Source organism: Perognathus longimembris, chromosome 3 (genome assembly GCF_023159225.1).
Source record: "Perognathus longimembris pacificus isolate PPM17 chromosome 3, ASM2315922v1, whole genome shotgun sequence".
In the NCBI taxonomy this organism is placed as follows: Eukaryota; Metazoa; Chordata; class Mammalia; order Rodentia; family Heteromyidae; genus Perognathus; species Perognathus longimembris.
This window is the reverse complement of record NC_063163.1, coordinates 65576700-65601768: the sequence shown is the minus strand read 5'-3', so window position 1 is coordinate 65601768 and position 25069 is coordinate 65576700. Positions and strand designations below refer to the sequence as shown.

At 54.3% G+C, this 25069-nt stretch overlaps 1 protein-coding gene and 1 non-coding gene across 3 annotated transcripts; one reads left to right on the top strand and one right to left on the bottom strand.

Annotated features, from left to right (window-relative positions):
* Positions 1–4064: 4064 nt before the first annotated feature.
* On the bottom strand, positions 4065–23972 carry Med16 (mediator complex subunit 16). 2 transcript variants are annotated; one of them, XM_048341819.1, is made up of 15 exons: positions 23838–23972; positions 21725–21890; positions 20754–20861; positions 20300–20469; positions 17055–17486; positions 15704–15809; positions 13513–13668; positions 12445–12656; positions 11249–11455; positions 10103–10313; positions 7973–8106; positions 7012–7204; positions 6354–6570; positions 4999–5082; positions 4065–4617 (listed from the first exon to the last, which is right to left on the bottom strand). In XM_048341819.1, the coding sequence occupies exons 1-15, from the start codon at positions 23913–23915 to the stop codon at positions 4491–4493; spliced, it is 2601 nt and encodes an 866-aa protein (XP_048197776.1). In that variant the 5' UTR covers positions 23916–23972; the 3' UTR covers positions 4065–4490. The 2 variants fall into 2 exon arrangements, with proteins under 2 accessions (XP_048197776.1, XP_048197777.1); XM_048341820.1 differs by lacking the exon at positions 23838–23972 and adding an exon at positions 23617–23685.
* A 268-nt stretch (positions 23973–24240) lies between these two features.
* LOC125349833 lies at positions 24241–24347 on the top strand. The gene has a single exon (XR_007210630.1). It is a non-coding gene; the product is annotated as a U6 spliceosomal RNA (small nuclear RNA).
* Positions 24348–25069: the final 722 nt, after the last annotated feature.

The window sequence follows — 25069 nt, the reverse complement described above, 5'->3', positions numbered from 1 at the left end:
TATTCAGGAGGGAGAGCTCTGAGGATCAACCTTCCGAGCCAGCCTGAGCAAGAAGGCCCGAGAAAATCTTCAGTTAACTAGCAAAAAAAAAAAAAAAAAAGGCAGCAAGCCGGAAGCAGAGCTGTGGCCCAAGTGGTAGAGCGCTAGCCTTGAGCACAAAAGCTCACGGAGAGTGCCCAGGCCCTGAGTTCAAGCCCCCAGGACCGGCGCACAAACACACGAATAAAGGCATTTAATTCTGTGTGCTGCCTGTCTTTGTTGAACACCTGCAGCCCGGCAGGGGCTGGGGGGCGGACCCGAGGGGACCCCCAAGCCTTTCCACCTCGGAGGCCGGGTGTCTTCCCGAGACCAGCCACACAGCGGCGCCCTGGCCTTCCTGGGGCCTGGAGAGGGAGGAGCTGACTTTATCTTCACCCCAGCTGCCCAGCGAGCCCCTCGGCTGGGTGGGGATGGATGAGAGTACAGACTCTCAAGTTGTGTTTTTATGACCTGGGTCCGCCGGGAAGGGGAAACAGGCTGGCAGGGGTAGCTTGGTTCTCCTGGTCAGCAAGCCTGCCAGGGGCCAGGGTGACCTAGCACCCCTGGACTTCAGGCACCTCAGTGCCTTTTCTCCTAGCCCCTGAGGGCCGCAGTTCGTGGGGGAGATGGAGCATCTGAGAAGAAAACTCATTTTGTTCCCCTGGGAATGAAAACATAGAATCAGAACACTTGCTGGAGTTTTGTCTATACTCATTTGGCTTGTTCACCCTGGAACCACATTCCTCTGGGCACTTTTCTTTTTTGGTGCCAGTACTGGGGTTTGAACTCAGGGTCTGGGTGCTACCCTGAACTTATTTGCTCAAGACCAGTGTTCCACCACCTGAGCCACAGCTCCCCTTGCAGCTTTTTGCTGGTTAATTGGAGATAAGTCTCATGGACTTTCCTACTCTGGCTTTGAACCAGCCTCCTGAGTAGTTAGGATTATGGGAGTGAGCTACCAGTGCCTGGTTTTGGTTTTGGCAGCTATTTTTGTGCCTGGAAGGTAACTCATGGAGCCTTCACATGAATGTCCAGCATGAGGTCATAATTAGCATGAGTTGGTCCTTAACATAAGTACTAATTTCCTGTATTAAGTTTCACCATGTTTAAAGAAGAGGGGAAACATCATTCTTGGTAGACCAGCTTCCAAAGATGCATTCAGACCTGGGTGCTGAAAAATCTGCTGGAGAAACTTCCACTGTTTTTCTGGGCATGCTGCATTTCATTTGGCACAACCAGTGGGGCTGGGCTGCCACAGGCAAGCTGTGTGCTCTGGTGACAGAGGAGGAGGTCCCCTTGGGGAAGACCCCCTCTTGGGCTGCTTTGTACAGCACAAAAGGGTGGACTCCCTGTTGGGAGCGAAGTCCAGCTGGGACATGTATAAATACTGTTTGTCCTTCAAGCTCTAATTTATCCTTTTGGAGTTGCCCAGTCCTCCATAGTCAAAACAAATGAGAGCCAGAAGCTGGCTGCTCATACCTGTACTCCTAGCTACTTGGGAGACTGACAGGAGGATCTCAGTGCCAGGCTAGCAAGCGCAACAAGTCTGTGAGACTCCATCTCAATGGAAGGAAGGTAGGCATGGTGGTATGTGCCTGTCACCTCAGCTACAGGAAGATACATAGGTAGATTACAGTCCAGAACCAGTATAAGAAAGGGCTAGGGGTGTATGTAGCTCAGTGGTAGAGTATCTAGCAAGCTTAAGGCCCTGAGTTCAAATCCTAGTATTATAAAGGGCAATTTACAAGCTGCTTTTGGTGGATCTGTAAATTACCTAAAAGCTGGATAACAGCTAGGCATCCAGCCCCCTACTTTGTTTTTAAATTTTGGTACTAGTCCTGGGGCTTGAACTCAGGGCCTAGGCACTGTCCCTGAGCTTCTTTTACTCAAGGTTAGCATTCTATCACTTTTAACCGGCTTTTACTTCTGGCTTTTTAGTTTAGTGGAGATAAGAGTCTAACAGACTTCACTGACTAGGCTGGCTTCAAACTGTGATCCTCATTCCTAGGGCTTGAACTCCAGGCTTGAGTGCTATCTCTAAATTTCTTTTTGCTTTATTATTATTTTTTGTTTGTTTGTTTTTTGGGCCAGTCCTGGGCCTTGGACTCAGGGCCTGAGCATCTTCCCTGGCTTCTTCCCGCTCAAGGCTAGCACTCTGCCACCTGGGCCACAGCGCCACTTCTGGCCATTTTCTGTATATGTGGTGCTGGGGAATCGAACCTAGGGCCTCGTGTATACGAGGCAAGCACTCTTGCCACTAGGCCATATCCCCAGCCCCAAATAAATTGTTTTATTATTAAAAAAAATTATTGGAGATAAGAGTCTCATGGACTTCACTGTCCAGGCTGGCTTTGAACTGCATTTCTCAGGTCTGAGGCTTCTTTTGCTTTGTTTGTTTTTTGCCAATCCTGGGGCTTGAACTCGGCCTGAGCACTGTACCTGGATTTTTTTTGCTCAGGGATAGCGCTCTACCACTTGAGCCACAGTGCCACTTCCAGCTTTTTCTATAGATGTGGTGCTAAGGAATTGAACCCAGGGCTTCATGTATACGAGGCAAGCACTTTACCACTAGGTCATATTCCCAGCCCCAGGTCTGAGGCTTCAAGTAGCTAGGATTACAGGCATGAACCACTAGTTAGTGACTGCTCGTTTGTTTTTGTCTTCCCCCACCAGCAGGAAGTCAAGAGCAGGCTGTAAGCCGGGTGCCAGTGGCTCACATCTGTAATCCTAGCTCCTCAGGAGGCTGAGATGTGAGGATCAAAGTTCAAAGCCAGACTGGGGAGAAAAACCTGTCATCTCCAGTTAACCACCAGAAAACCAAAGTGGAGCTGTGGCTCAAGTGGTAGAGCACTAACCTTGAGCAGAAAAGCTCAAGGACAGCACCCAGCCTCTGAGTTCAAGCCTCAGGACAGGCACAAACAAAAAACCCAAACACCCTCACTGTGGAGCTCTGGGCCCCTAGCATGACATTAAGGGTGGGAGGCCAGGTTGGTGGGTGTCGCTGGAGGAGCCGCAGAGCCTCAGCACAGGTGTGAGGTCAGGACATGTTCTGAGCTGACCAGGGCCCACTCCCATCCTCGGCCCTCAGGGGGCCCCATCCACTCAATCCTGCCACGCAGTGGGTTCTACCATCCTGAGGCCGCCCCCGCTGCACATAAGGCAGACCACACGCAGGCGGCAGGTCCTGCACCCCCACAGGCCACCTGCGACCTGCACTCCTCCTCCATGGGGTGCTGACCCTCAGGTTCCAGAAATAAGGCTGGAGTAATTACCAGGGACCATACAAGCCAGCAGGGGACTGGCAGGCCAGCCCGCAGACATCACCACCAAGTGCCTGGTTGCTGTGGGAAGACAGAACCCCCACCGACTTGAGCCAGCTGAGCCCAGAAACCCAGAGCCCCCCACTGTGATTGGAGAGATGCAAGGCAGAGAGAGGCTGGGGGACCTCACCCGCCCATGCCAATCTTCTGCCCGTGTGGGCTCCCTGCCCTGGCATTTGCTCAGTGCTCCATCAGTGTGGGCACCCAAGTGGCACAGTGCCAAGGCCAAAGGCCACACAGAACCACGGGGACAACAGAGGCCTGAGGCACATTTATTTATTCCGTCCAGCTTCTTTGGGCATTGGAGGCAGGCCAAGGCAGAAGGCCCAAGTGGCACTTTCCATGGCCTCCACTTCTGCCGGGAACAGTTCATGTGTGTTTTTTTGGCTTGTGTGTGTGTGTGTGTGTGTGTGTGTGTGTGTGTGCGTGCAGGTCCTGTCAGGGCCTTGTCTTCTCACTAGGCTTTTTTTTTTGCTGTAGCTACTGTTTTACCACTTAAGTGACAGTACCACTTGCTACTTTTTGCTGGGTCATTGGAGGTAACAGGCTCATGAACTGTCCTGCCTGGGCTGGCTTCAAACCGCAATCCTCAGATCTCAGCTTTCTTTTTTGCCAGTCCTGGGGGTTGAACTCAAGGCCTGAGCACTGTCCCTGGCTTCTTTTTGCTCAAGGCCAGCACTCTACCACTTGAGCCACAGTGCCACTTCTGGCTTTTTCTGTGTACTGAGGAATTGAACCCAGGGCGTCATGCATGCTAAGCAAGCACTCTACCGCTAAGCCACATTCCCAGTCCCGATCTTACAGCCATGAATCCTCGGCTCCTGGCTAACCAGAAGCCTTTTAAAGGACACTCCTTGGAACTAGCCTGGCTGCTCCCTGCCACAGCCTGGAGCACCTGGACACAGTCTGGTGGCCCAAGGGGACGCCTGGGCTGCGGCTGAGACAGAGAAGACGCGGTGCTTTGGGGCTGAGCTGAGCCAGGAGCTTTACTGAGTCTCTCTGGCTTTGGCCAGTGATGGAGGCATTGGCAGTGACCGCCAGGCCACCCAGCCACCAGAACAGCAGCAGGGCACCGGGTGTGGCCTTCGTCAGGATAAGGGATGGCATCCCGGGCCTGGTCAATCTATTCCCGGTGGAGACAGTGTCCCAGTTTCAGGAGTAGCTTAGGGGTATCCTCCGCCAGAGCCCCCCACACAGACAGTTCTTTATCCACCGCTGTTCCCACTGCTTCACAGCTGTCGTCTTGTTGGGTGACTTGAGCATGGTGACGCAGCCGCACCTGGGGGAACCGGGGGCAGGGGACATTGTACACCATGCTCCTCTAGCCTGCTCCACCCGCCTCCAGCCTTCACACATGCTATTCCCCTGCCCTAGGGATGAAGTTCCCTGCTCCCAGGACATCCCTGGCCACTCCGTGCAGGAAGGAGAGACAGCCTGAGTGAGCCCAGCTTGCTTGGCCACACTGGGTCATGTGGTGTTGGAGCCTTTTTTGTGGCAGCCCAAGGTTGCTGAGCCATCAATTATTTGCCACATCAGACTTCTGGATTCTCAGGGGGACAGGGAAGGACAGGCAGGTCCCCCCACCCCAAGGTGCCTGGATCCCTGCAGACCTCCAGGCTTCATCTCAGCAGCCCAGAGCATCAGAAGGGTGCTCCCTCACCTGGTGCAGGCCTTGCACTCCTCTGTGGGGTAGGCGCCCAGGTGCAGCCTCCGCAGGTGGTCAATCTTGGGCTGGCCAGGTGCCCTGGGATGGAGTGAGAAGAGTGGGAGGAATCAGGGCTGGGGTTGCCACCCTCTGTACCCCCAGTGGGGCAACATGGCAAAGACGTCCATGGAGCCAGGAGCAGGGGCTCACGCTGTAATCCCAGCTACTCATGAGGCTAAGATCTGAGGGCTGTGGTTCCAAGTCAGCTTGGGCAGGAAAGTCTGTGAGACTCATCTCCAATCAACTACCAAAAAGCTGGAAGTGGCGCTGTGGCTCAAGTGGTAGAGCACTAGCCTTGAGCAAAAAGAGGCTCAGGGAGAGAGCCCAGGCCCTGAGTTCAAGCTCCAGGACTAACACAAAACCAAACAAAAACCTGTTCATGTCTGTAATCCTAGACACCCAGGAGGCCAAGATGTGGTGGATCAAAGTTCAAAGCCAACCTTGACCAAAAAAAAAAAGAAAGAAAGACTATGATACTTCATCTCCAGTTAACCAGTAAAATGCTGGACTGGAGCAGAGGTGTGGTTTCAAGTAGCAGAATGCCAACCGTGAGAGGGAAAGCTTAGCGAGAACATGAGGCAATAAGCTCAAGCACCAGTACTGGCGTGTGTACGTGCGCATACACACATACACACACACAGGCACACACGTGAGGGTGGGGCGCAGCCCAGTGGGTAGCACTCGCCTAACAGTGCAAGCCTGTAGACTATCTCCAGTGTTGCCAAATAAATAAAATGAAGGGAAATCACAATTATATGTACAAGCCACAGGCTGGAAGGCTTCAAAGCCCCAAAGATGTCAGAATTTTCTTTTTCTTGCTACTTCTGAGGCTTGAAGTCATGGCCTTGTCACAGCTGGTGCTCTACCACTTGAGCCATGCTTCCAGTTCTGGCTTTTTGCTGGCTCTTTGGGGCAGTCTCACAGACTTTTCTGCCCTGTCTGGCTTCACATCTGGATCCTCTGATCTCAGCCTCCTTCCTGAGTTGCTACGATGGTAGGCGTGAGCCTCTAGCTGGGCTCCTTTCTTTCAATGCCACAGCTCAGATAAGGACTATATATTTGAGATTAAGACTTGCTTCCATGCATGCTCAGCCCTGGAAGGTGCTGGAAGCCCTGGGTAACACAGGGACTTGGGAGAAGAAACTGCCCACAAGGGTCCTGGGGGAAGATGACAGATCATGGAGGAACCTTCTCCAGAGACTGGTGGGCCATGCAAAGGCCCAGGAGCAGGCGTGAAGGAGGAAGTGGGCAGGGAGGGAAGAAGTTTCCCAGAGGGAGCATGGGCACAGATGGGCAGGGGTGGCACATACCTGGTCAGGCCATCCAGCTGCAGGGTGGTAGCACTGCCAGGAAGTGGGGGTGCCCGGCCAAAGAACAGACGAAGCGGTTGCTTAGGCTGCAGGCGGCTAACTAGGCTGTCGCTGGCGGGCAGCCAGTCCAAGCTGGGCACGAGCAGCTGGCTGGGCAGTAAGCAGCATTCGTCCACCAGTGCCTCATCAGGCTCACTAGCTGGGCCCTCATCACGGCCTACAGGAAGGAGAATGGGGGAGCACTGTTCTCAGCAGCCTGCCCACACTACAGCCAACTGAGATCTGGAGGATTGAGGTTTGATGGGGCCCTATGCCTCTATTCAGTATGGCTCTGCACTCCCTGCCTTGCTTGGGGCCCTGGGAAAGTTCTTCTCTGTGAAACAGGAACCTGGCCACCACTCAGTTGACACTGTTGAGGGCAGTGCCATGACCGGACACAGGGACGCAAGAAATACAGCCTGGCTGCCCAGTCATGCCTCACGTGGTAACCCAACACACCTATGGCGCCGGTGGCCAAGGATCACCCACACCTGCGGGGACCAGTGCTGGGGTGTGGTAAGCGTCAAGACAGAGCTGTTTCTAACTGCAGGGCTTATATTCTGGTAGGGAGACATCCAGGACTTAAATTCTGGGGGGAAGATGGGAGGAAGAGCCTCACAGCAGATCCACAGTTTAGTGAGCAGACGGAAGAGCAGGGACATGCTGTCCTGGGTATCCGAGGTGGCCGTGTACACGGGCAGGCAGCTGGGCTTGAGCAGGCCCCAGATGCGGATGACAACCATCAGTTCTCGCAGCATGCCCAGCGAGGTGCCGTCTCGCAGGAAGCTGTGGCCGGGCCGCAGCGGGGAGCCCTGTGGGCAGAAACGCTCCATGTGGGAAACAGCCATGTATGGCCCCGGGCTGCCATGGAGCAGCAGGTGGGGGCAAGGGCCTGCAGCACCTGGCCCCGGTGTCTACAGTGCTGGGGACCTGGCTGAAAGACACCAGAGAGCAGTGTTGGCAGGACTCACTGGGATTGTGGGACTGAGGGGAAGCAAGGCTCCCAGTCCGTGACCCCACAGAGGCGGGGAGGGGCCTCTGTGTCTTGACTGAGGGAGATGGAGGGACACACAGCCCACAAGCCAAATGGACACATGCACCTGGGGGGCTGGGGGGGAGGGGAGGTGGGCAAAGAGGCAGCTGTGTGCGACTTGTCCTGTCCTGTGTCCTCAAACCTCAGGGCTAAAGTTAGGGATGAGCCAGGGGCTGGTGGCTTATGCCTGTAATCAGGTGAGGATCAGGTTCAAAGCCAGCCCAAGCAGGAAAGGCCATAAGACTCTTATTTCACCACCAAAAAACTGGAGGTGGGGCCGTGGCTCAAGTGGTAGAGTGTCCGTTTTGAACAGAAAATGCTAGGGAACAGTACCCAGGCCCTGAGTTCAAGCCCCAAGACTGACACAAAACAAACTAAACTGGTTGGGTATGGAAGGAGGGAGGACAGGAAACGTCCTTGAGAGGCGAAGGTGGGATCAGGAAGTGAAGAGGGATCAGAAGCAGAGTTCAGAGGCATCAGGGACTGTGGGCAGGGCTTTGGAGAGGAGGGAGGGCTTTGGGAGCAGGAGGGGGGCCAGACCACACACCTGGTTGGGCAGGCTGGCCAGCAGGTAGAGCACAAAGTCGCCCACCCATTGCAGGAGCTGCTGCAGTGCCTGGAGCGTGTTCATGTCCAGCACAAACTCCTCCGTCTTGAGGTTGATCATGACCTTGTCGATGTCTGCAAGGAGACAAGTGCGGGGTGGTCAGGGGTGCCCAGGCCCTCGGGAGAGTGAGGTGTGCAATGTGCAGGTGGGCTGACTCAGCTGCCCCCCACCAGCCCCTTCACTCCCCACCCCCATCCTCCAATCTGCCATGTGCTGAACTCACCTAGGCCAGTGGTGGCATGGTTGATGCAGGCTTTAGGCAGAGGGCCAGCAGAAGGGCTCAGGGCCTTTCTTTCAGCCCCCCTGACCTCCAGGCTTCTGCATACCTGGGTGCCTTTGCAGGGACCCAGACTCTACTCCTCTGAGGACCACTCGTCCCACCTTGAGGGTGAGCTCTGTGTAGGAAGACCTCTGCCTCCTGCAGCTGCCAGCACCCGTCCCCCAGCACCTATCAGACCCCCAGCAGATACCTCCCAGGTAGATCACAGGATGATCCTACTGGAATAATCACACATAAGCAGGGTGTGGTAGTACACACCTGTAATCCCAGTGCTTGGGAGGCTGAGGCAGAAGGATGGAGAATTTGAGGCCAGCTTGGGCTACCTTGTAAGACTGCTTCACAACTAAGGGCTGGGGCTATAACTTAGTGATAACAATTGTTGCCTAAATTTGCAAGGTCCTGGGTTCAATCCCTAGCACTACCCAAAAATAAAATAGAAATCACAAAGCACCTAGCTCTTGGCTGGAAGGCCTCTGTGTGACTGAGTTATTTGCAACTGGGAGGCTGGAGTGTGTGGAATGCCACAGAAAAAGCCCGGATACAGAGGTTGGGTGAGGGTGTCTGTGTGGGGAAAAGGGGGTCTGGAGACCACCAGCCCAGGTGCTTTTTTGGGGTCTCATGAATGAGGTGAAAAAATGCTCCACTTGAGTGGCACCTTCAGTTTAAGAAATATATATATTTAAATTTATTTTGGTACTAGTTACTAGAATTGGAACTCAGGGCTGGGGAACTATGCTTGAGCTTCTTTTGCTCAAGGTTTGCATTCTACCACTTGAACCATAGCTCTATTTCCAGATTTATGGTGGCCCATTGGGAATGAGTCTCACAGATTTTCTTGCTTGGGCTGGCTTTGAACAATGATCCTCAGATCTCAGCCTCTTAAGTAGCTAGTATTACAAGCATGAGCCCCCAGCACCTGGCTAAAGAAATATACTTTTCTGCAAGGGCGGGTAGGTGGATTGGGAAGAGGGAAGGAGGGAGAAAAATGAGGAAGGGGTTAACAAGTATGACAAGAAATGTATATGTATTCACTACCTTAACTATGTAACTGTAAGCCCTCTGTACATCACCTTGACAATAAAAAACTGACTCATACACACACACGCACACACTTTTTTGTTGGTCATGGGGCTTGAACTCAGGGCCTGGGTGCTGTCCCTGAACTCCTTTCCTCAAGGCTAGGGCTCTACTACTTTGAGCCACAGCGCCACTTCTGGTTTTCTGGTAGTTAACTGGAGCTAGGAGTCAGACACTTTGCTGTCTGTGCTGGCTTTGAACTGTGATCCTTGGATTGCAGCCTCCTGAGTAGCTAGGATTATAGGTGTGAGCCACCCAGCACCTGGCTTAGAAATATACATTTTTAAAAGAGAAAAATGATGGACCTGGTATTGTCTTCCTAGCTTTGGTGGATGGTGGTTGGAGGCCAGCCCAGGCAGGAAGTTAGCAAAAGCCTATCTGGATGAGCAAGCTGGGCATTGCAGCACTGACCTGGGAACTGAGGTCAGAGGCCAGCCCCTGGGGAAACATGACACCCTACCTGAAAAAAATAGCTAAAGCACAGAAGGGCTGCGGGGGTGTGACTCAGGTGCTGAGTGCCTGCCTAGCAAGCATCAGGACCTCGGTTGAAGCCCCAGTACTGCCTCCCAAATAGGAGGGGGTGAGGTTGAGGTTCAGCAGCGCACCTGGGGAGGCTATCCTCTGTGAGCTTTGGCATAACCTTTCCACCATGGACCCAAATCCCTCTGCAGACAGGAATGAAAGGAAGCCGGAAGCAGCCAGGCATCACCCACCCACATCGGTGATCTTGGCGCAGATCTCGGCCAGCCGGTCGCCGGGACTCTTGTCGGGCGTGTTGAGGAAGTGGGGGCGCAGCAGGGACTTGAGCGTGGAGCTGATGGCCATGAGGAAGAGCTTCGTGTGGTAGTCGCACACACGGGTCACTGTGCAGGGCGACAGCTTGCACAGTGAGGCCTTCATGGCCAGGATGCGCGTGGAGAGGACCTGGTGGGGCAGGGCAGTCAGTGGGCAGCCAGGCTGCCCAGGGATGCCCACCCAGGGCTGGCACCATCTGATTCACCCGGCTTGGACCACCAGGGAGCCTCTCCTTATGACCAGATGAGCAGTGAGAGGCCCTGGCTGCTGGACCTGAGTGACCACCCCCCCACAGTGGTGGCACTCAGTGATGCCTGGGGACATGAGTGGCTGTCGCCAGGCTGGAAGCTGTGGAGTCTCTGAGGGCCCACATTGCTGTCTGGTAGGAAAGACAGTGTAAGACACTATGGGGTTCCACACAGGTGGGGCTGTAAGTGGCAGTGTCAGCCATCACCAGTGTCACTCCTGTCACCTCGGAGCCCACCACTCACAGGATTTCTGTCCCCCAAGTCCTTCCTGAGAACCACTCATTGCTTTGTCTTGTTTCCTTGAGCTGGTACTAGGACTTGAACTCAGGGCTAGGGCTCTATCTCCTAGCTTTTTTTTTTTTTTTTTTGTGGATGGTGGGGCTTGAATTCAAGGTCTAGGAGCTCTCCTTGAGCTCTTTTACTCAAGGGTACTCAAGGGTAAGCACTCTACCACTTTGAGCCACAACTCCACTTCTGGTTTTCTGGTGATGAGTAAGAGTCTCACGAACTGTCCTGCCTGGGCTAGCCTCGAACCATGATCCTTACATCTCAGCTTCCTGAGTAGCTAGAATTATAGGTGTGAGCCACTAGGGTCTGCCTGGGAACCATTTTTGATTGTACTACTGGGTCTAGAACCCAGAGTCTCACACTCAGAGCCCCAGGACTGCCTCCACCGAAGATTCACCTGCACCGGGTTTGAAACCTTTAACTGTTTGGGGATCCATTGGTCCTCATGGCTGGTTTGTTGCCAAGGAGCTCCCTGTGAGCAGGGAGGGGACCCCCCCCACGCCCCGCCGGGACCTGGGAAGAGCCCACCTGTTGCAGGGCGGGCTTCTGACGCATGTACTCCTCATGCAGCTTCTCTACCAGGCTCTGCACCATGCCCGGCTGCACGTGTAGCAGGATATCCCACCAGTCATAGCCGGTCACCATGCAGTACTCCAGCAGGAAGAGCAGGTGTTGCAGGGCCAGCTTGGCCTCCAGGGGGTGGCCCAGGGAGGGGGAGATGCGCAGCATGCTAAGCTGTGGGAGGCAGCAAGGTGAGGCGGGGTGGGGGTGGGAGTGTGCATCCCACCCCTGCCCACAGCTCTCAGGGAGGGCCCCCCCAGCCCTGTGTGTGACTGGTTGGAGTGGCAGGGCCCTGGACAGCACTGCGCAGCCAGGGGCACAGCTGATTTCTCATTCGAGGGGCTCAAGTAGAAGGGGACCTGGACAAGCAAGGGCAGGGCCCTATGTGCAAACTGCAGGAACACCAGCCCAATGCCAGTGCCCCACCACTTGCGCCATAGCTCTACTTTCAGATTTTTGGTGGTTCATTGGAGATAAAGAGTCTCACAGACTTTCCTGCCCTGCCTGGCTTGGAACCGTGATGTTTAGATTCCAGCCTCCTGAGTAGCTAGGATGACAGACGTGAGTGACCGGTGCTCAGCTTATAAAGGCCAGGAGGGGAGGTATAGATCAAGTGGTAGAGCACCAGCCTTGAGTAAAAAGACAGAAGAGAGTGCAAGGCTCTGAGTTCAAGGGCAAAAATCAATGCCATAGCTCTAGAGGCCTGGTGATAGTGTTGGCGCAAAACCATCAGGAGTAGCAACGTGTCTGCAGAGACGGCAGCAGATCAGACTCTTGCCAGACAGAGATCGCTAGGGCTGGGCCATGCCACAGGTTAGCTACAATGTATGGGGACCAGATGTGGGCCTCTGGGGACCTGTGTGGCTGTGGGGAGGGGCTGTTTCCTGTAGCACTCAAGTGGGTGGCACGCATGGTACATGCACACCTAGGATGCTTGTCCTTTACCCTAACTGCACTCAGCGCACATCAGGCTGCAGTGTGGCCTCATGGGATGCTGTGAGGTGACGTGAGGTGTCCACCTCAGCTGGCCCCTCGGACCCCCACATAGGACAGGGAAGGCTGGAGGTCAGTGCCCGCTAATGGGGCAGGGAGGGGCTCACGGTGCCTTCCCTCCCTCAGAAGCCCCTCCGGCAGTCTGCTCCGACATGTGGGCTGGCACGCACCTTTCCGTGGTTGTCAATGCCCACGAGGGCCAGAGAGGTCCACGATAGCTGCATGGCCTTGAAATGGACGGCGGGGCCTGTGGTGCGAGGGCGCTTGATGGCAGGCTCGTCCAAGGAGCGTGGGGCTGCGGAGCTGTAGAACACAGCCATGGTCTGCAGGGACAGCCGGTGCACGATATGCACACTGCCATCATGGAACGCCAGCGCCAACCCTGGGGACATGGGTATGGGGTCAGGGCATGGGAAGAACCAGTGCCCCGGGTCCCCCAGCTCTGGACCCTGGGGGAAAGCAGCCTCAGCTGTGGGGAAGAGCAGCTGTTCTTCTCACACCCTGTGCTAACAGGATCCTGAGAACGAGGGCTTCAGGCTCCAGCCATGTTCCCCCATAGCCCCTTGTCTAGATCCAAGAACCTCACCATGGCAGGGGCAAGACCAGAGGTCAGGAGGAGCTGTGCTGCCTGAGGGCTGGCAGCTCCTAGAGCAAGCCATCTGGCACGGCACGGACAACTGCCAGCTGCTCTCAATCCTCCCACTTGTCCCCTGAAAGCTACATGATTGGCCAACAGCCATGCTGGGCTCTGCTGTCACTTTAGCAGGTGGGGTCTCTGGGAGCTTCAGGTAAAGGCCCCCAGGCACATGCAGACATTCACAAGTGTCCTTTTCAGTCAATAGGAAGAGAGCAAGCAAGCTCTGGGGAAGAAAGGGCCCGAGTCACAGACACGCTCTCCCTTAACAGCTGAGCAAACTAAGTCTCTGTCCTGGGAGCCCACCATGCACGTGGGCTTGGACGTCAGGATCCACACTGTGGTCACTGCATGCTGCTTTTCCAGAAAGGGATTCTGACCCACATTCCCAGCCTCTGCCTTAGTGATCTGCAATAGCTCTTTATATATTAAGGGATGCAACTTCTGGTCCGAGGCATCACAGGCCTCTGGATTCCGCTAACGAGGCTAGCCTTCCCACCAGAGGCGACTCAAGGCCAGGCCAGGGGCCCACAGCCCTCAGAGCTTACCTCCTGGTGACCAGACCCACCCAGGATTGTGAGAGCTGTTTCTGAGCCCAGCATACCGAGGCCAGGGTAGAATTGGGTATCGCTGGCCACCTTGAGGTCAGTGTTGGTGAGCGAGATGGGCAGCTTGGGCAGTGCCACAGCTGACACACGGTCCAGGTCATTGGTGGCTGACAGGATACGCCATTTAAGGATCATGGGCTGTTTGTCACCGACTGGAACCATAGATGAGGAGAAATGGAGGGACAACAGGGTCAGACTGAAAGTGGTAATGGTGCCAGTGTCCAATCACCCCTTCCCTGACCCAGGAAGAAGACCCTGGCTTGGCCAATCAAGAGTGCTTCAGGCCCACCTAATGGGTTCAGGGGTGGGCCAATGGGATTCAGTCCTGCAATTTTATGCAAAGCAGGAGAGTGAGACTGATGGAGACCCTCCCGATTGGCCACCAGCAGACCTCAAGGCCGTGCAGCCTAGAGACCCTGCTTGCCCCTAGCCAGTTCAAGTAGGTTTTCAGTTTCTGGTCTAAAGCCTTAGGTGGAAGCCTGCCCACCAGCAAGCCTGTGATGGTCTGACCTGGCTGTGGGGATCCCACCCCCGAGTGTGATGCAGGCCCATGAGGGACAGTCAGCTGCGCCTAGCCAGAGGCCAAAGGTCCCTAGAGGGATATCCTGAGGCTGAGAGAGAGCAGGGGCCTGGCAGGCAGAGTGGGAGGTGGGTTAGACCTCAAAGAGCCATCAGGATCTGTACATAGCCCCTGCCTGGCATGTGGAGTCCCTGGGCCCACCCCACCCAAAATTCCCCAAACAAAAACAGGCACCGCAGCTGAGCCCTCAGAGTGGGAGGCGATGGGAGATGGTCTGCCCTGTGGACGTCAGTCTCTCATGGGGACGGTAACAGACCCCAGCAGCCAGCAGGAAGCAGTGACAAGGACCCACACAGCTGGCATCCAGGCTTCTAGATGACAGGGTTGTCATCTCCCTCCCCTCTAGAACACGAGGCTTTGGGGTGGCGCCTGCCCACTGGGTGGCGCCCTGGGTGAGGGGAGCTGTGTCAGGCTGGAGGCAGGAGCCTGCACAAGACAGAGGCGACAGCCTGGGGACAAGGCCGGTGGCCAGGAGGCAGGTGGCGTCAGTGAGCCGGCGAGGCCTGGTGACTCATATGCTGGGGGAGGCCTGGACCAGCTTTACACTGAATCACTCTGGCAGCCACAATAGGCCCTTTACGTAACCAGCCTGCAGCCAGGCGCAGAGTCACGAGGGGCCTCTTGACACAGCTTCATTAGTGGCTTCTGACTCCTGCCCCTGAATGCCCAGCCACTCAAGGACCCATTAGTGTTAATCAACGGGAGGCCTGGCTGACTTTCATCTGCTGCACAACATCTCAGCAGGCAGCCAGCCAGGCAGGAGCTCTCCCAGGATGTGTGCCAGGGAGGGTGTCAGGTCTCCTAGGAGGGTTTATCGGAGGAAGGGCTAAAAGAGAGATTGGGGATGGGAGAGGTCCTTGCTTAGCAAAAGCCTTTGAGTCCCTCTGAGCCTCAACTTCCTCTCCAACCACGGTTTTGAGATGGCACAACTTTTAGGAAAAAGTACCTCATGGCTGTTAGCCTGCGTAGACTTCTGATCTTCCCTGTCACCAATTTGCCCTGCTTCTGCCCACTGCTCTCCTGTCCCAGGACCTTTTTTTTTTTTTGGCCAGTCCTGGGCCGTGAACTCAGGGCCTGAGCATTGTCCCTGGCTTCTTTTTGCTCAAGGCTAGCACTCTGCCACTTGAGCTACAGCGCCACTTCTGGCCATTTTCTGTATATGTGGTGCTGAGGAATCGAACCCAGGGCCTCATGTATATGAGGCAAGCACTCTTGCCACTAGGCCATATTCCCAGCCCCTGTCCCAGGACCTTTGCATCAACCATTCTGACGGCTCCCCACTGTCAGCTGGCTGGACAATTGGGGTTAGCAATACTATTTTTCCTCAAGTACACCAAGACAACAATCGCCTCCTCAGAACTTGAAGAGAAGGAACAGCTGAGGTGCATACAAAAGCCAGTGCCCCAGGGCAGGGGGCAGTGAGTGTAGGACATTTGCCAAACATGCCCAAAGCCCTGCATTCATCCCCATGACCGCAAGCCCCCAGGTGCCCTCTGGAGGCAGGCAGGGACTCCTGTGGCTCCAAGAAAGACTCTCCCACCCACAGAGACTCATCCACTCGTAAGAAACAACTCACCCACGGGAGACTCTTGCCTGCGGACACTTACCCACGGGAGAGATCTGCTGGAAGATGTTGTTCACAGGGAGCCCCTCCTTCCGTAGGGACCAGCACTCCACCAGGCTGCTTGTCTGGCTGGATGCACACAGGAGCACCTAGAAGGCAGCTCAGTGAGGGCCAGGGCCAGGCTATCCATGCCCTGAGCCCTGGGTCCTCACAGGGGTTCAGTGGGGCACGTGCCCTGTGAGCCCCGGCCGTAGGCCTACCATGGAGTCCAGCCTGCTCTGCACCAGCCCACCCATGTCAGTGGTAGAGGCTGAACAGGACGGTGGACGTCTGCATGGATGGTCCCTGCCTGGTTGCAGGGCATGGAGAGCAAACATGACAGGAGCTTTGAATTGATTCATGATGACAACCAGAACCCAGGAAAGCTGGAGGGCAGTATTGGCCCCCAAGACAGGCCTATCCGGCCGGATCCCAAGACCTATGGCTGTTTTACTTTGCCTGGCAGAGCGGACCCTGAAGATGCAATCAAGCCAGGCGCGGGTGGCTCACACCTGTAATCCTAGCTATGGAGGAGGCTGAGATCTGAGGATCACAGTTCAAAGCCAGCCTGGGCAGGAAAATCCATGAACCACCAAAAAGCTGAAAATGAAGGTACAGCTCAAGTATTAAAGTGCCAGGCTTGTGTAAAGAAAAGCTAAGGGACAGAGGCCAGGCCCTGAGTTCAAGCCCTAGAATTGGCACAAAACAAAAATAACAATGAAAAAAAGAACAACAAACAAAGTTTAAAAAAAATTAAGGCTGGAAATGTGGCTTAGTGGTAGAGTGCTTGCCCAGCTTGCATGAAGACCTGGGTTCAATTCTTCAGCACCACATACACAGAAAAAGCCGGAAGTGGTGCTGTGGTACAAGTGGTTGAGCGCTAGCCCTGAGCAAAAAGAAGCCAGGGACAGGGGCTGGGAATTTGGCCTAGTGGCAAGAGTGCTTGCCTTGTATACATGAGGCCCTGGGTTTGATTCCTCAGCACCACATATACAGAAAATGGCCAGAAGTGGCGCTGTGGCTCAAGTGGCAGAGTGCTAGCCTTGAGCAAAAAAGAAGCCAGGGACAGTGCTCAGGCCCTGAGTTCATGGCCTAGGACTGGCCAAAAAAAAAAAGGTGCAATCAAACTAAGGATCCTGAGCTGGGGGTCATCCTGGCACCTCCTAAGAGGGAGGCAGGAGGAGGAGGAGGTGGGGAGACTGTGAGACACAGCATTGCTATTGGGAGGATGTGGCCTCCAGGGGACAGGGACAGACAGGTGGGAGCAGATCCTTCTGGAAGTCCAGGGGGCCTGTGTCAGGCCATGGATCCCACAAGCAGAGACTGTCAGGCCTGCACCAGTTTCCGTGGCTCACCTGCTCCGACATGTCGCGGGCCAGGAACTTGAGGTGGGTGATGGCAGGGAACTTGTCCTTGCGGTTGACATCGGTGGTGCAGCGCATGAAGAGCGAGGGGAGGATCTCTGTGTCGATGCGGCACTTCTCACTCACCACGCTCACACACACTTTGTAGAACTGCACTGGTGATGTGCTGCTGCCATCCGCCGTGGCCACCACAATGTTGCCACCACCCGTGAAGGCGATGTCCGCCAGCGCCACGCGGCCTCGCAGCCGACACAGGCTCTCGGTGGACGTCAGCACCTGCCCGCTGGGCTTGAGCAGGGACACGGTGACCAGGCCACTAACGGTGACAGCAATCCAGCCCTCCATGGGCTTGCCGCCAAACAGGGTGAGCGACGGCGAGAACTTGACCCGGGAGAACTTCTCCCCGAAGCTGGACGCGCCTGACTGCACAGAGAGGGGAGTGAGGGGACACTTTCAGGGTGTGCTTCTAGGACCCAGAGCTGTCCCCACACAAAACGCCAGGCAGGAATGAGGGGGCAGGGGCAGCAAGCATGAAGCTGAGCTCAGAGGATGTGCAAACCCCAGGAGAACGGGGATGGGGCCACTGTCTCCTCTTCTGGAAGATGGGAGCAGTGACATCTATAGCTCCCATGGTGGGGATTAAATGGGTCCACATACACACTAAGAACTTTTCCTGGACCTCAGTAGTGTCCAGTTCCCTGGGGCGAAACCTGTTGCCTAAGTGTCCAGGAGGAGACAAGAAGCACACAGTAGGTACACAAGTAAGCTGAGCTGTATGTATTAAAATGTCATTTGCAAGAACAAGTAGGGGGCTGGGAATGTGGCTTAGTGGTAGAGTGCTGGCCTAGCTGGCATGAAGCCCTGAGTTCAATTCCTCAGTAGCACATACACAGAAAAGGCTGGAAGAGGTACTGTAGCTCAAGTGGTAAAGCACTAGCCTTGAGCAAAAGAAGCTCAGGGACAGTGCCCTGGCTCTGAATTCAAGCCCCAGAACTGACAAAGAAACAAAGAAGGAAAGAAGGAAGGAAGGAAGGAAGGAAGGAAGGAAGGAAGGAAGGAAGGAAGGAAGGAAGGGGAGAAAAGAAAAGAAAAGAAAAGAAAAGAAGAAGAAAAGAAAAGAAAAGAAAAGAGAAAGAAAGAAAGAAAGAAAGAACAGACAGGTGGAGGAGACTGGGGACTGTTTATTGAGGGAATGCACTTTGCAGACTCTTAGAAGTGCTATGAGGCACTGGTTGATCTTTTTGGTGCCAGACCTGGGGCTTGAACTCAAGGCCTGGGCACTACTCAAGGCTGACCCTCTACCACTTGAGCCACAGCTCCAGCATGGTCATCTAAATTACTTGGCTAAACCCACTGTTTTTTTTTAGGATCCCAGTTCTCTAAATATGCTACTGTGGAAACTAGAACCATCTCTACAGAGCCACTGACCCCAGCCCAGAGCCCGTGTGTCCTGACCTGTCCCTCCCTGGCAGCTGTGGTATGACAGGAGCTCCTAGCTTTGTGTTTTTTTCTGGCATTTTACATGAATGTACAATACACAGCCTTTTCTTTTTCTTTCTGATACTAGGACTTTAACTCCTAGGGCTTGAACTCAGTCTCCCTTAGCTTTTTCCTTCAGTGCTCATACTCTACCACTTGAGCCACAGCTCCACATCTGGCTTTTTGAGACAAGAGCTTAAAAACAAGGGCTGGGCTGGGGATATAACCTAGTGGCAAGAGTGCCTGCCTCGGATACACGAGGCCCTAGGTTCGATTCCCCAGCACCACATATACAGAAAATGGCCAGAAGCGGCGCTGTGGCTCAAGTGGAAGAGTGCTAGCCTTGAGCGGGAAGAAGCCAGGGACAGTGCTCAGGCCCTGAGTCCAAGGCCCAGGACTGGCCAAAAAAAAAAAAAAAAAAAAAAAAAAAAAAAAAAAAACAAGGGCTGGTGGCTCACGCCTGTAATCATAGCTACTCAGGAGACTGAGATCTGAAGATGTGGCTGGAAGACAGGTGGGTAGAAAAGTCACCATGAGACTCTTATTTCCAATAAACCACTCAAAAACCAAAGCGGTGGGGCTGGGGATATGGCCTAGTGGCAAGAGTGCCTGCCTCATATACATGAGGCCCTGGGTTCGATTCCCCAGCACCACATATACAGAAAATGGCCAGAAGTGGCGCTGTGGCTCAAGTGGCAGAGTGCTAGCCTTGAGCAAAAAGAAGCCAGGGACAGTGCTCAGGCCCTGAGTCCAAGCCCCAGGACTGGCAAAAAAAAAAAAAAAAACCAAAGCGGTGCTGGGGTTCAAATACTAGAGCACTAGCCTTGAGCACAAAGAAGCTCAAGGACAGTGCCCAGGACTAGAGTTCAAGCCCCACCACTGACAAAAAATAAAAAACAAAAGCAAGGGTCTCAAGAACTTTTTGGCCTAGGCTGGCTTGGAGCCATGATTCTCAGATCTCAGCTTCCTGGGGAGCTGAGATACAGGTGTGAGGTATTGACACCTGGCTCAATCTGTGAGTTCTCTGTTTTTGCCAGTCCTGGGGCTTGAACTCAGGGCCTGAGCACTGTCCCTGGCTTCTCTTTGCTCAAGGCTAGCACTGTACCACAGTGCCACTTTTGGCTTTTTCTATAGATGTGGTGCTGAGGAATAGAACCAGGGCTTCATGCATACATGGCGACACTCTTATCACTAGACCATATTTCCAGCCCCAATCTGTGAGTTCTTATACCCACTTGAGGCATGAACACACAAGGCCAGAGAGCTGCATGACACACCTTTATACCTGTTGTCCTTGAGCAGAGCCAGGGTGGCTGAGCTTCTGAGAGCCCGCTGTGCCCAGGCACCCTTGCTGCTCACATGCCTCCAGTCTCCTGCCTGCCCATCCAGGCTCTTGTCCCTCTGCATTTGCCTGGCTGTGGCATGCAACCAGTTCACTGCCTTACCCTTGTTACCTCAGTACCATTCCCTCGCCGCCCAAGAGCCAGGCTCTGAAAGAGACACCCCAATGCTACCCACCCAGAAAAGCCCCACCATCCCACCTCTGAATGGACAGATTGGTGCATGCAACAGCCCAGCAGAACAGCAGAGATGGCTCTGTGACCAAGAGCATCATCAATGCAAAGCTAGAACCTGGGCAGCCTCCTGCATCAAACAGCCCTACACAGCAAGCTTTCACTCATGTGTACACAGAGGCTTCCAGGTGTGGGGGACACCACCCTGCCCACCGCACCCACTCACTCAGGCGGGACACCTACCTTTTCTACATGCAGAGCCAGCTTCACACCGTTGTGCAGCCAGGACAGGGCCACAATGGGGTCCCCCTCCACCAGGCTTCCCACTGAGCTCTCCCAGCTATTGGCCAGGTGTTCCGCCATGCTCCAGCACTTGATCTGCCCATCAGCATCAGCTGACAGGAGGCGGGAGCCTGTGGAGAAGGAGCAGGGTCACAGACCCTCCACAAATGAGCGGGAGCAGCTGTCTGCAGAACTGCGAAAGGTCTGGGAAGGGCTAGTCTTGTGGAGCAGCCATGAGACACACTGTGGAACTGACTGTGAACACAGCAGTGTCATGTGGCAGCTGGCACCCACAGTGACAATGGTCACAGGCCAAGGAGTCCATCCCAGCTCTGGCCTGACAGGGAAAGGCAGTGCAGTCTACTCTGGGATTTGGAGTCAAGGGTGCGGGGTGAGGGAGACCCTGGCCACTCACCTGACTGGTCCCACTCAAGGCAGGTGATGACCTCGCTGTGCTCTGAGCAGATGGAGTGCACGTCCCATGGGTGCTCTGTGTCCAGGATGTGGATCATGCGAGCCAGGTCTGCAGGGGACAGGCGTGGTCACCCTGGGCTGGCACACAGCCTTCTCACAGTGATGGAGCCATAGGGGCCAAGGACCTCAGTAGAGGATCCCAGGAGGTCACGGGCTGCTGCTAGTGTGGGAGCTGGGCCATCTGTGTGGCTGCAGCCATGCTTTAAAAACAGACAGGGGCTGGGCGCCGGTGACTCACACCTGTCATCCTTGCCATGCAGGAGGCTGAGATCTGAGGATCAAGGTAAGGTTCAACAGCTAGCCCAGGCAGGAAAAGTCCGTGAGCCTCATAATCTCCCATGAACCAGCAAAAAGCTAGAAATGGCGCTGTGGCTCAAGCAGTAACTTAGCTGTGAGTGAAAAAGCTAAAAGATTGCACTCATGTCCTGAGTTCAGGTGCCAGCACCATGCCAGGACTGACAAACACACAAAATAAGTAAATAAAAAGGGAAAGAGACACAGAAGTTGTGCTGGAAGAGAATGACCCGGACGAGTGAGTGGGTATCTCTCCACACTGGGTCACAGCGCTTCATTGCCCTGGTTTTCTGTACTTCTCCAATTCTCTGTAATGAGTGCACATTAGCAGAACAATGGCAAGCCGGGCACAGCCACCACGCGCCGCAAGGGCTTATGGGGAAAGCCATCGTGACACATTTGCTCTGGACACCTGGGTTATAAGTGTTATAGCCTTTGCATGTACTCCACTGCAGCCCTGTCCACCTGCACATAACTATTCTCCCACGTGCCATGTATCTAGCCAGGGAGGACATTGGCCCTTTGTACCCCGGAGGTGGGGCAGGGAATGCAGGCCACCTTGCCAGACCTAGACCCAGGCTGGTGGCGAGTCCAGCAGCTGAGGAGCAGGGGACACACCCTGGTCATCGTTGCGGAGGTCTGTGGTAAAGGCAATGAGGTTGCGGCAGGACCAGGCGCAGGCCAATGGCACAGATGGGCAGTAGGTACTCTTGGGCCATTTCTCCCATTCGCAGACGTAGGCCAGATCCATCATGCCCACGGCACCAAGGACGGTCCCTGGATCCTGTGGAAGGAACAGAAAAGTCATCCACCCCAGCCCCGTTAGCATCAGCCTAAAGGAGAGGGGAGAACTGCCTCTCTGAACTTTTAACATTACTGGGGTTTGAACTCAGGGCCTTATACTTGCTAGAAAAGCATTCTACTACATTAGCCATACCCCAGTCCCTTTTTTTGTTTTTTGTTTTTTTGCCAGTCCTGGGGCTTGAACTCGGGGCTTGAGCACTGTCCCGGGCTTCTTTTTGCTCAAGGTTAGCGCTCTACCATGTGAGTCACAGCGCCACATCTGGCTTTTTCTGTATATGTGGTGCTGAGGAATCGAATCTAGGGCTTCATGTATATGAGACAAGCACTCTACCACTAGGCCACATTCCCAGCCCCCAGTCCCCTTTTTTTAGGTTGTTGTTGCCACTCAGGGCTTGAACTCAGGGCCTGGGCACTGTCCCTTAGCTTTTTTGCTCTGGTCACCACGCTTAGTTTTTGTGAGGATTTTTTTAGAGCAAAGTTCTATGTTGCCCAAGTTGACCCCAAACTCCTATAATCAAGAGATCTACTTTCTTTCTTTTTTCTTTTTGCCAGTCCTGGGGACTGAACTCAGGGCCTGAGCACTGTCCCTGGCTTCTTTCTGCTCAAGGCTAGCACTCTACCTCTTGAGCCACAGCGCTACTTCTGGCCATTTTCTATATATGTGGTGCTGGGGAATTGAACCTGGGGCTTCATGTATACGAAGCAAGCACTCTTGCCCAAGAGATCTACTTTCTTTGCCTCCCACGTAGCTGGGCTGCCAAGCAAGTGGCACTGTACAGAGACTGAGGCTGCAGGGTTTTGTTTTTTTTGTTGGTTTTTGTTGCTCCTACAGCTTGTACCCAGGGCTTAGTTCACTGTCCCTGAGCTTCTTTTGCTCAGGGCTAGCACACTACCACTTGAGCCACACCTCAATTTCCAGATTTTTGGTAGCTTATTGGAAATACCAGTCTCAAGAACTTTCCTGCCCCAGCTGGCTTCAAACAGCAATCCTCAGATCTCAGCCTCCTGAGTAGCTAAGATTACAGGTGTGAGCCACCAGCACCTGGCTCCCAGAGCTTTTTTGTTTAAGGTTATAGTGCTCTACCACTTGAGCCACGGCTCCCCTTTTGGCTTTATTGATTGTTAACTTGGAGCTAAGACTCTCATGGACTTTCCTGTTTGAGCTAGCATTGAACCTCAGTCCTCTGATCTTGCCTTCTGAATAGCTAGGATTACAGGTGCGAGCTACAGCACGGAGTGGGGTCGCAGTTTTAACACAGAGGGGCCCAGGTGACTGAGTGGAAGCAACCCTGATGAGGAAGGCAGACTGAGGGAAGTGAGGAGGCTGAGGGAGCAGCTTGGGCAAAGGCCCAGAGGCTGGAGTGGGGGCAGGAAATGGAGGGCTGCTGTGGGCCGCGTGGACCTCCACTCTTAGTGGGGTGAAAACCTGAGGTGCTGTGAATTATTTAGGTTCCAACAATCCCTTCTGAGAGACAGAGGGGTGACCGTGGCGGTCCATCCCTCCGACTGAGAGACAGGTAGAGGGGTGGCCGCGGCGGTCCAGGTGAGCAAGAGTGCGGAGACCAGAGGGGGTCCTGTGGGTGGACCCCCACAGCCAGACAAACCAGGCCCCGCCCCGAGGCCCAGAAGTCCCGCCCCCAGAGCTCTTAGTTCTTGTAGGCCCCGCCTAGACCAACCACGAAGTACAGGCCCCGCCCCGGACTTACCGGACCCCCGGCAGCCGCAGGCTTCACCCGGAGTTCCCGACCGAGGCCCCGCCCCTCGCGCTCGGCGGGCCGGTTCCCAGCACCCTTTGCTCCCAGTCCCTCCCTCTGACCCCACAGGCCCCGCCCCCAAGCCCTCCCCACCCAGCGAGGCTCCGAGCGGCCGCCGACGCCGTCCGGAGGCTGTCCGATCCCTTTCGGGAGTCCCGCAGCTCCCCCCTCACCTGGCTGGCCCGGGCGCCCAGCCGAGCCGGAGCTCGTGGGCCACATTCACCATAGCGCCCCGCCTCCGGCGCCGCCATCTTTTCGGATTCAACAAGTTTCCCGGGGTTGCGCCGGTCCTTCCCTTTGACTTCTGGGATAGCAGCCGGCTCTGGCTCCGCCCCGCTTCGGATTATATTTGCATATAGATATTCCCAGCATTCCGTGGTGCTAGAGTTGATTTAAAAAAAAAAACGGGCATTTGTCACTCTGATCAGGGATTACGTTTGTTTGCATGATGTGTGACACTACTATCATTGAAAATAGGAGGTGAATTGCTAGGGCTTGAGCCAAAGCTAGGTTCACCATTAGTGTAAAGAGATGCCATTTCCGCAGTATAAAAGTTCCCTGGATGGTATTGAGTTTGTGCTCGCTTCGGCAGCACATATACTAAAATTGGAACGATACAGAGAAGATTAGCATGGCCCCTGCGCAAGGATGACACGCAAATTCGTGAAGCGTTCCATATTTTGCCTCAAGGTCCAGACAAACTCAGTAATCCGATTTAAAGCTCTTGTTCCAAACCCCATATCCAGGTCGGCATCCTGATACAAACACATACTGCTTGCTTTTCTTATCTTTTTCCCGTTTATTCTCAGTTGAGCAGCTGGAGCTTGGGCTTTCGTGCATGCTAGGTAAGCCCTCTACCACTAAGCCACATTCCCAGCCCAAGTGAGGGGGAGGGAGGGCCTTTAATTTTTTTTATTACTGTTATCTGGCCCCAAGTTGACTTTTTTAATTGAGGATTTTTCCACTTTAAACATCACCGGAATTCTTTCTCCCTGAACACACGGAACGTTTTTGATGGATCTGGGGCTTATCTTTATCTCCAATGCTCTCTAACTATAGGGACTTCATACTTAATATCTTTCTTTAATTTTTTTTTTAATTTTCTGGTGCTGATAATGAAGCTTGAACTCAGGTCCTGGGCACTGTCCCTTAGCTTGAGCCACAGCTCCACTTCTAGCTTTCTGCTGGCTAATTGGAAATGAGTCTCACAGACTTTCCTGGCCTGGATAGCTTTGAACCTCAATCCTGTAATCCTAGCTACTCAGGAGCCTGAGATCTAAAGACTGAGGTTAGGAAAAAAAAAAAAAAAAAAAAAAGCTGCTGAAAGTGGAGCTGTGGCTCAAATGATAGAGCTCTAACCTTGAGCAAATGAGCCTTGGGACAGCACTCAGGCTCTGAGTTCAAG